General features: G+C 43.0%; 1 protein-coding gene across 1 annotated transcript in view; it reads right to left on the bottom strand.

Annotated features, from left to right (window-relative positions):
* Nucleotides 1-257: 257 nt before the first annotated feature.
* The window catches only part of AKAP12 (A-kinase anchoring protein 12), a 31,918-nt gene continuing 21,024 nt past the window's right edge, over nucleotides 258-11,151 (bottom strand). The window contains exons 3-5 of the mRNA XM_074818756.1: nucleotides 6,259-10,085; nucleotides 3,567-5,513; nucleotides 258-2,930 (exon numbers count right to left, since the gene is read on the bottom strand). Of these exons, the coding sequence (XP_074674857.1) occupies nucleotides 2,922-2,930; nucleotides 3,567-5,513; nucleotides 6,259-10,085 (5,783 nt within the window). The 3' untranslated portion in view covers nucleotides 258-2,921. The remainder of the gene's footprint in view (nucleotides 2,931-3,566; nucleotides 5,514-6,258; nucleotides 10,086-11,151) is intronic.

The raw sequence follows: 11,151 nt of genomic DNA, 5'->3' as shown, positions 1-11,151 counted from the left end.
CTATCTTGAATTTAACAGAGGCTTTTTTTCTTCACGGTCTTCTGAAGTACCTTACCCTAGTTACTTCTGAAGTATGCATATTTTATAGAAACCTACAACCAAATCGCAATTTTATTCTGTAATTAGTTCCTTTAACTCACATCAAAAGCTGAACGTCAAAGTCAACAACAAATGAATTGACTCTCGGAAGATGAAGCAACCATCGGAAAATAATTTTCACTAAGCAAGCTGAAAAAAGCACCACATACACACATAAGAACAAATTTGTAGTTGTATTTTATTTAATCAATGAAAATCTACCTTAAAAACAAAATCAAATTTGATAACCCAGTACATTGGATTAGAGAAAGCTTCAAGCTTTTAAGCACAAGCCAGAAGTCACAGTCTCAAATTAACTTCAGAGGCCAAAGCAATATGCTGGAAGAAAGTACTATCTTTGTGTGGAGGCATGCTCCTTGCACCATTAGCCTGGTTTTGGGTGCAGTGATTTTTTAGCTGTCAGTTATAAGCAGCAGCCTTTGTATTTATTTTATAGTTAAAAGTTTGTTGCATTGCTTCCCTAGGCCCTGGATTAATGGAGAAAACAGGCAAGTTAAAGCCTGTCCAATTACTACCAACAGACAATTTACACTGTGGTAAAGCTAGCTTTATTTAAATGAGGTTCAGACAAGAATTAACTTTACATATTATTAACAGCTTTGGGGCTACAAACATAAGAATCAGGATTACACAGGTCATGCTATTGTTATTTTGTTTTACCTGCTGCAGCTATTGCAATATGGCTTAACGTACATAGGTATACAATTTGTACAAATTCAGCCAAGTTTGCACTTGTGAGGTGTTATTAAGAGCTCGACGAACTTGCAAGACAACTTAAACCTGTGGAAACCAACCAAGGTTGTTGGAATTGCCCAAAGCTAAGGGGGAAAGCTGCCGCTAATGATGGACAGAGATAGACTGGATTGTTTGAAACCACATTGTTTGGCTTTAAATATTTATATAATTTGCTCTGAGGTAAGGAAAAAATCTTTTGGTGCTTCCACGCAGGGCAGCACCAGATGGTGCAATCACACCAGTGCAATCAGTCACATTGCTTGCTGTACGTGAAGCCTCAAGGAGAAGCAAGCACCTGCCGTAACAAGAGCATTTGTACACTAAAAGTTGACTTTAAAATAAATTACTATACAGGTAGGATAGTGAGCTATTGTTCAACTCGATGGGCATCAGTTTCACAAAGTGCGATCTGTAACCTTCACTTCAGAAACAAGAGCTGAAAGTACTGACTTGTACCCCATGTTTGATTTTAATGTAAACAACAAAAGAGAGGGCCAACTCCTGTTGGGGACAGACAGCCCTGGACTCTGGGTCTTGGGGCTTCTTCTCATCTTGAAACCACCCTCATTCTGGTCTACAGCTGTTGTCAGTCCAATCCACCTTACAGGAAGGCTTTTAAGATCTCAGCACCCCAAAGGTCTCATCAACTTTTTGCAATCCATGACAGAATCAATCACCAAGCCCTTACCCCCCTTCCTATGCCCCTCTCGCTGAAGACAGGGAATTGATAAGGAGCGGGGAGGATTTCAGGAAATGCTGTGGTGGGAAAGAGGTTCAGGTAGGGCTTGGGAAAGGAGGAAGCTTGTATGCGGGAAGAATGTTAGATAGTGTAGGTGTGGCAAAAGGCTTGGGGTTGGTTGGGGCAGTGACCAGAAATGAGCAGACTCTGCAATGAGAAGGACGCAATTTGCGGGTTGTGGTACCACTGGGGTTGCTACATGAGCGAGACGACAGGGAAATGGTAAGTCTGAAGGGTTCTGAGAAACCAGGGAAGACTGCAAGTAGAAGTGAGTGGTAGATCTGACACAGGTCAGGGCTCTCCTTTTGTCTTTAGAAATACCATAGTTCTACATTAAAATCAGAACTGGGTTTAGGATACACATATAAATATTCAAAGCAAGACAGCCAAGTTTTGATAGATTTTACAAGGGGAAAAACCTGGAACAATAAATAGGAAGCTACATGTTATCAATTTCTGCTCCAATGGTATCAATTTCCTCTCCAGGCTACTCTACAAAATTCATTTAAGGGTACACCTAAATAGTACAGAAGTATCATAGCTCTACATTAAAATCAGAACTGGGTTTAAGACATACATATAAATATTCAACACATTACAGTCCAGTCCTGAGACCTGAAGTCTGGAACAACAGAAGAAGGGTATTCTCAATCTCCTTTCAGGCTACACCGTAGAAGTAATTTCTGACTAAATCAGGCCTGCACAAATACAACTGAAGGACAGAGAGAGATACCTGAATGGGACTGAAAGGCAGCAATCTTGAGCGTCTTGCTCAAGATTTGTGCGTGATCCAGTTCCTGCTGTTTGATAAAGCCACATCTGCAGCTCAGCCAGAAGTCTCTCGTGTTCCCATCAGTCAGCCCTTCTCTTCCCCCTCACACACAAGTCAAGCAGCATCTACAGCCACTCGTAGGTCAAATCGAAACAGCTACGGAAAGGGGGGGGGGCGCGGGGGGGAAGAAAGACTGCAGAGAGAAGGGAGGGGTATTCAGGGATGAGTGAAGGGATTCAAGGAGATGGGACAGACAGGACACACATTGAGCGAGGGGACGACAATAACTGTGGTACAAATTGTAGTGGTCTGTCCATCCATTCGGTTGTGCATCTCCAGCCTAAGTGGTGTATTTGGGGCAGAGGCAAATGACCTTCGAATGGAACAAATGTGTGGATATAGCCAACATTGAAGGCATTGGGTTTTTTTAATAGAAATAACAAAAAAAGATGTGGTCTTCAGAAGAGCACATGTTAACATCCAAGAATAAAGGGTAGTGAATAAAGCTCCTGGTTCTGTCGCAGGATTGTCAGTTGTTCTCTAGGACTGGCATCTCTCCAAATGCCACATGGATGCTTAGCACATCTGAAAGACAAACGACAGTAAAAAAGCTTTATTAGTGACAACTTATTCTCTCAAGAATATCTTATTTTCCCAAGCAGGGCTCAAAGACAGAGGTAAAGGTCTCATGACTTAGTGAAGCAAGTGCAGTTAAATATCCTAGGGAGAAACTGTGCCTATCATTTCCGATTCAGATTTCACCGAAGTGCAAAGAGATTTGGTACATAAGGCACTCCAGGTTTACCACGGAGGGCAACGCTCACATCCTTTAGGATTTTAAAAAGAGCTTTGTTAGAGAGGAAGAGTGTTTGCAGATTAAATCCCACACATTAAACACGTGCCATATGAGTGCGTATCTAGGAAAACCGGAAGCCACTTTTTCTACCTCCCAGAAATATCCCCCGAAACTCCAGGCCAAGTCAAAGGCCATTAAAGTGAGGGTAGCTGTACAGAGAAGAAACAACGTATTGGGCAGTTAGCGAGAGGAGCAGTAAAATGACAAGGAAAAAACCAACCCATATATCTGTGGCCTGTTGATTAAACTGGGGAGCAGCTGCCTTTCACCAGAATTAAAAAACAAAATTAGAGACACAACAGTTTTAGAAACCTCCAAAAGTATTTTTGAAAAAAAAGTAATTGTTGGCTAAAAATGCTACTTACATTCAAGGCCTCGGGAGCCACTGAGTTCGGACTTTGTGGACTACCACAAGACGTTCCTTCTTGGCAGCTATCATCCTCCCATGTCTCTGTTTTCCCATCTTCCACTGGCGGGTGATGTTGTTCTTCCTTACTTTCTCTGTATGTTGGCTGACCTGTATGTTGGTCTGGGATTTCCACAGTCTGCCCAACCTCTTTTTCCCTTAATTTTGGTGGGTGTATATCTAGGGGGTCTTTGGTTGAGTCTTCTGAAGTACTTAGTTCTAGTGTTGATTTCTGAAGTCTCACACTTTCCATTGAAACATCTTCAGGGCTAGTCACAATTGGTAAAGAATTCTGACTTTGTCCGTCTTTCAGCATCTCAGAAGTTAACAGCGTATCTTTTGTTTTTAATACAGTTGCCTGAATTTCTGCGGACTCTGTTAAGGTAGCAGTTTTCACTATTCCTGATTGCTGGAGCTCTTGTTCTTCACTCCATGTATCTTCCTCTTTTACTGGAAGTTGATGATCCACCTGCGTACTTTCCAGAAGTTCATGGATATTTGTATCTGATGGGCTTTTCCCTATGGACTTAATGTGCTGCTCTGACTCAAAGGCAGCTGACTCTTCTGTTTCTGCAAGTTTGTGAACAGCCGTCTGGATGGCATTTAATACAATTTTCGTACTCTGGGACTCTATAGTCACAGACTGAACAACATCCTTCTCAAATTCCGTGTGTGTGAGAGACAGGCTGTCACTTGGAGGAAAACCATTTTGTTTGGGTTGCTCTGTACTCTGGGGCCGCTCTTGCTCCTCTGATATTCCATTCATGGAAGCAGGAGTCACTCGAGGTTCAGGTGCTTCTGCACTACCAAGCTCTGCAGTCTCACAGCCTGAATAGTCAACAGTAGTAACTGGGACCCCTTCAGAAGCCATTTGCTCTGGTGTGGTTGCCAAGGGCTGTACAGTTTTGGCTGTCATGTCTGTGGGCATTACTGCTTCTGTGATGACATGCTCTTCAACTGCTGCAGCTGCTACAAGCACAGGCACTCTCAGAGCTTCCAAGCTTTCAGCGTGTAGGAAGGCCGAGTCAGAGCCGCCACCTTCTTGCACGGTTAAAACCTCTTGCTGGACCACAGTTGAACATTCATCACCTTCCTGTTTTCCAGATTCAAATACTTCTCTGGGTCTTTCCAGTGATTGCTCATTTTTGTTATCTTCTTTCTGAAAGTCTTGACAGTTGGAGGTTTCTACAAGTTCTTGTTCTTTTTCCACAGTGTCTTCTTCAGCTAAGCTGCTTGGCGTTTCACATTTCTTAGGACCTATGTCAATGAGGACAGCACTTACATTTTCCGTGCTATCTGGGCATGTTGATGCTAAATTAGATATGCCGTCTGCTTCAATCTGCATGGGAGCCTCAGTGACAGTGGTGTCATTCTCCAAGTGTGTTTCAGTTTTGAGCATAGCATCTTCCATTTTGTCATCTGTGGTTTCACCACTCTGGGAGGGGATTTCAGTTGTTTTTTCTCTGCATTGTGGCTCTAGGCACTGTGGCACAGAATCTTTTGCTGGAATGTCCCTGCCAGCCCCATCCCTCACACTCTGCTCAGCATCTGCAGCTGGTCCTGAGACATTTGTTTCCAAAGGAAGGGCAGAGGTTTTTACCTCATTCTGCAGTGGAACCTCAACAACAGTGACTTCTGTGCTTTTTACTCCAAGAAGCACAGCATCATCTTCCTCTTCTTCTCTCTGGGCAGATGCCCTGCTAGGACTTCCTTCAGTACAACCTTGCTCTTTCGAGTCTAAGTCATGAATTTCATCTTGTCTTTCAGGTTTAATGAGGACCACAGTGACAACTGCTTCTGTACGCTCTGGTCTCGCAGTGAGGGTTTTGCCCCCTCCTTCAAGCTGCAGAGGCTCTTCAGCTGTAAGCCCCAAGGAAGAGGTATCATCCTCTGTCTTGTCCTGCACCTGAGGAGAATTGCAACAGACCTGTGAAAAAGGGTACGAGCAGGGAGTGACCAGGAATGTTCTCGGTGAAAAAGCACCAGAAAAAAATGACCAAAAGGAGGAGAGTTACGGAAAGAGTCAGAGACTAGTGGGTCACCATGATTCTAGCTTGTGTTCAGTTTCTCAGGACACACAGCTCATTAAACAAAGGGCAGCCTAAAGCAAGGGACAGCTGACAGCACTTGAAACAAAGACTAAGCCAGGAAGGTGGTGGGGAGGTAGGGAAGAACATCAGCCACAATAATTTCCGCACATTTAAAACTGGCGATAGTGGTGTCATTTCATTTCTGCCCTTTGCAGAGGTACTTCAGCTACAATTGTATCTCTGCCTACAACCGAAGCTACCATCCACTATGTATGGTGCCATACGGCTCACATATGCGTCTCAGGTGTTCATATAATCCGTCAAGTCACACTGTGCTGTGCAGGAGCCCTAATGGCAATTGCTTCAGCAATGCACACCATCTCCTACTCCATTTCTGCAGGAACTGCATCCACCTCACTCTGCACACCAGCCTCAGTGGCTGCTGCTTCTGGACATCTGTGTGTGTGTCTCACCAGAAATTAACTTCAGTTGCCACAGGCTGCACAAGGAAGGTCCTTGACAGTAGTATGGCCACAACCTGGTTTTGAATTAGGTATAATATCTAATACGTGCTGGTTTTTAATTTGACAAATCAACCTTTGTGTTATGTGTAAGACTCACCGCAGTCTGTACTTCCGGAATACGTTCATCGCTCGTCTCCTCTACTGTCAATTCTGTTATGGGCAGTCTCTCTGGTTCTGAAGGCTCCTCCTTTACTAATATCTCTTCCTTGGGAGTGACTGCTTTGATGCTGTGAAACTCTCTGTCATGTGATGAAGATTCCTCTACTGTCCCCTCCACTTCAGGTATTTCTTCATAGTCTTCTACAGCTGCTGTTTCACATGCCTGCCACTGGCTCTCATCTCTCAATACATCTACATTTTCACATCCTTCTGTGCTTTCTTTCACTGCAGCAGGTACTTCATTTCTCTCTGAACCTTCGGGTAGAACACCCTCTTCAACTCCGTTTTGGCCCTGAACGCTCCCTGCACTTCCCTGGGGCTGGAGGCCATCCTCCTTGTGTTCTCCTTTTTCCAAGGACTGTCCAGGCAAAACAGTTTCCTGGCCTACAGTGTTCCCATCTTTAGCGTCAGCTTTCACTTCTGACTCAATGCCTTGTACTGTTGCAATTATAGCTGCTGACCCGGGTCTTTCACTAACCAGCTGTGCTACACCTGCTAACTTTACTCTTTCAACAACTTCGTCAAGAACTTTTTGTGTCTGTTTGTCTAATTCTTTCAAATTTTGTTCAGTGGCCTCTACTTCTTGTACAGGCGTCACTTCCTCTGTAGTATCTGGGGTTTCTAACAACTGTGAAACAGCAGAAACCATCTCAGTTGTCTCCTCAGCAAGGGACACTTCCATTGTTTCTTCAGTGCAGGAAGCTTCTGCCGTCTCCTCCGGAGCTGTCACTGCTTCTGAGGTCAGCTCTAGCTCACTTGCTGTGGTGTCATCACTTACAGCCTTTCTCATCTCTGGCACTGTCTTAGCAGCTACCACTGCTTCTTCCACAGTAACATCTGATTCAAATGTTTTCTCAGTTTCTTTCTCTTCCTCTTCTTTTGCCTGCTCAATGCACTCTGTCAGAGCAGCAGATATCCAAGATGGTGACCTTTCTTCAATACTGGTAACCGCCCTTTCCCCTTCCACAACGGTAACAGTAACTGCATGTACCAGTCCCTCATGTGCTTGCTCAACTCTTAGGGTCTCCTCTAACTGTTCTGCTCTCTCCTTCTCTGAGGTTTGTTCTCTCATCGCTTCAGCATCTTTCGCTTGTTGGGCTTCAATTTTCTCCTGCTCTGCTGCTTCATATTCAGATAAAGGAACAACAGCTGGAATATCCGAATCTTCTTCAGTTGTTTCTGCCATGTCTTCTCTTGCTTGTTTAAGATGACTTGGTGCTGGCTTTCCATCTGACTTTTTCTTCCTACGCCCAGGCATCAGTTTTCTAAATGGAACCCATGATTCATCTTTTCCAGGCTCACCATCCGATGTTGAATGCTCAAGGCTAGATCCCACAACAGAGTCTTCAGTTCTCTCTTCCATTCTGGTTTTGGATCTCCTTCTTGGAGTGACTAATCTTTTAAATGATTCCCATGTTGAAATACCTTCCCCTTCGGATGGGCTTCCAGCTTGTTCTGGGGAAGAATTCCCTTGTCCTTGGTCGCTCTCCTGAGAACTAGTAAGAACTGCATCTGTTGCCATTTCTTTGTTCTGTCCAGACTCTTCTATTTTTTGGCTTTCTTGACCAAGCTTATGTTCAGTTTCTTCATCAGATGATGATGATGATTTCCTGGCTCTTTTCTTTGAAGAACCTACACATATAAAAGCTTCCCAGGACACAGAGGTATCAACCTTTTTTTTGGGCTCTTCTGTGGTTTTCTCTGGTTTCTGGTCCATCCCATTTTCTTTTAATTCTCCCTGATTTTCATCAATAGTATTTTCAGTTGCAGACACTGCAACACTCTTTGTCTTATCAATTTCTTCTTCTTTATCACTTTCAGAAGGTCTTCTGACACGCTTCTTGGGAGTCACCATCTTTTTAAATGATGCCCAGGGTGTAACACTTTCTCTTTTTCGCTCCACATCTGAAACTGCAGCATCTTCATTTTCAGTGACCTGCATTCCGTCTACAGGTTTCTCCAAAGAAGGAATTTCATTCATTTCCTCAGGAGAAGAAGCAGAACTCTCCCCTTTTTGTTCCTCTGGACTATCTGGGGAATCTGGTAAGTGCTGAATTGGTTCACCCTGTTCCCCTAACTTCGATTCTTCTCTTTTGCCTTTACGCTTCTTTCCAGACAGTTTTTTTAATCCAGTACCCGTAAAGAGTTTCTTTAAAGGGCTGCCTTGCAGTTTATTTTTTTCTTGAGAAGACAGCAGTTCAGCTTCGTTTGTGATACCTTCTGGAGGCCTCTTTCCAGCTGCCTCTTCAGGCGTTATTTCTGTGGTCATTTCATCCAGTTTGATAGTATCAGTCATAACTATGCGAGTTTTTCCCTGTAATCCTTCATCAGTGGGTTTGATAGACTGTTGATCATCCTCTGTGTCAACGGAACATTCAGAAGTAGAAAAGGACTTCAATCCAGGAGCACCCAGAGTCAGTTTTGTCTCATGTTCTTTGCTTTCTTTCTTCCCTGTGGTTGTATCCAGAGCTTCTCCTCGTGTGATGTCTTCTACTGTGGGTGATATTTTCAATTCTGCTTCCTCTGTTTCTTCATCAAATGTTTCTTTCTCTAGTGGAGCACGTTTATTTCCTTCTCTTCCTTCAGATTTTTTAAGCTGTTCACTAGAAATTTCAATTGCCAAGGATCCTGCTTCAGGTCTCTCTTCAGAGGATATTTCAGTTCTGTCATCTATTTCACACTTCTCTGTGGACTCCAGTTTTTCTCCCACAGGTAGGACTTCTGAGGATGTTTTCAGTTCTCCATTCACAATGTCAGAAACAACAGGTACCCCTGAGCTTGTGTTTAGTGGTTTCTCTGTCTGCTCACTTTCTTCTTCTCCTTCTTCGGTTTCTTCTTCCTTTCTACCAAGATCATCTGAGACTTCCACCAGTTTCCTTTCTTGATCATCTTCAGCCTTTTTCTCCTTCGCACTTTCTTTAGCTGTTGCTGCTGTTACAGCCTCTTTTTGTTCCTGCTCATCGTGCTTGATTAGCTCTTCCTTCCCACTTGCTTCCACTCCTATGTCTGCCACAATCCTTGACTGCTGTTTTTCATCTTCAGTTTGCTCCTTCTCATGCTCTTCAATAGTTACTTCTGTCACATTCCTCTCCTCATCTTGCTCCTCAAACTCAGATTTCTCCTCCTTTTCACTGGTTTCAGTTATTAACGTTGCCCCCTCTTTTTCTTGCCCATCTTCTTCAGTAGGAGACTGTAGTTCATCTTCTTTAGGCTTCCTAAAACTCTTCTTTTTTCTAAATCCAGTCCATCCCTGAGTAAAAAATTTTCTTAATGGCGATGCAGTATCAGTGGCTAAGGCAGCTGACTGAGAACAAATCTCATTTGCTTCTGGTGTTTTAGGAGATTCATCTTCTGTTTTTTCATTTTTCAGTGTGTCCTTGGTGTTGTCTTCTGCAGAGAGGGCATCCTCAGGCATCGCTATTTCTTCTGAGTTGACTTCTTTTTGATCACCAGCTCCTTCAGGGACTTCGGTTTCCTTTTTTACAGTAAGCAGTTGAACTGGTTCCGATTTTCCTGTCTTTTCCTTCTTCACTGTGAATCTGAACCCAAAAAATTTAAAAAGCTTTTTAAAACCCAGATCATAAGACTGTGGCTCAGATGCATGGTCTTCTGCGTCTTCTTCCAAAGATGGCAACTGCTCGACTGTATGAGCATCCTCTTTCTCAGCAGCTACTACACCGTCCTTGGTGCTTGAGTCGGATGGACTTGTCTCCATAGTTTCGGTGTCTTCTTTCAAAGTTACGCTGGAATGTTCTGTTTGTCCAACTGTTTAAACAACAACAGCAAAACCCAGTTAGTTTCCTTCTCAATTTAATGTTATATTATACCATTATAGAAATATATATAATTTTTTAATGTATTTTTCTTCATTTTTATCAAACCTTCCTAAACATGCTTGTTTTATTATCTGCGTGCCTCTTCTGTGCGCTACTATTGCTTTTTTGTCACGACTAGTTTTTGTTCTAAGATTACTAGAATTCCTTTTCTTCCTCATCTCATTGTGTGGGTCTTTCCGAAGTTTATTTGCAAATGCACCTCTCCAGCTTACAGCCTCTCACTCTCCTTCCTTCTGTTGCAGGTCTTTTTGTGGGGGCTTTGGGTTTGTGGTTTTTTGTTGTTTGCTGTTTTTTTACTTCAAGGCAAACTTATGTGAGAAAAAAATTTATTGCGATCCTATCATTACTCAAAGAATATACAGAAATTATGTAATGATTCCTGAAGCAAAGCTCCGTATACTTTCCGTGCAGAGAAAGACCTCCGAGAGAAAAAAAAACAAACCAAAAAAACCTGTGCTGACCTAAAATGATGACAAGAAAAGAAAAGCTCATTTTACAGCTCTGTTTCAAAAGAATAGTAAGATGTGAAAATGCTCATGGGAAATTTCCTGTTTTTCTGAAAATCTGTAACCTCCAAAACAGTTAACATTACAACACACTTGTTTTAAACACCATGAATCTTGGAATTCTCCCATACATCACACTGCATCACCCCTATGGCCAGACAGAAACGTCATCTACAGCAATTCCACATTGCTTAAAGTTAATGAGGTTGTTACTATACAAGCAAGTAAAATCCTAGCGTCCACTGCTCACAAGTCTGTGTTTGCATTATTTCTTTCTTGAGCACCGATTGCGTTTTTCCTTCAGGTCACTGACAACCACCCTCTCAGTCTTCCTGGGACAATTTAAGTATTATCGCTCCCTCTGGCTGTGAGCTGCCTAAATTCACAGACTGGCAGATAAATTAAACCCCCTGAAATGCAGCAGTTAAAAAGCCAGCACATATCAAGTTTAGAGCCTGAAACTGCAAGCTCCCCATGCCCCAAATAAGG

Source organism: Strix aluco, chromosome 3 (genome assembly GCF_031877795.1).
Source record: "Strix aluco isolate bStrAlu1 chromosome 3, bStrAlu1.hap1, whole genome shotgun sequence".
NCBI lineage: Eukaryota > Metazoa > Chordata > Aves > Strigiformes > Strigidae > Strix > Strix aluco.
Note: the sequence above shows the minus strand (reverse complement) of the source record. Positions and strands in the feature narration are given on the sequence as shown.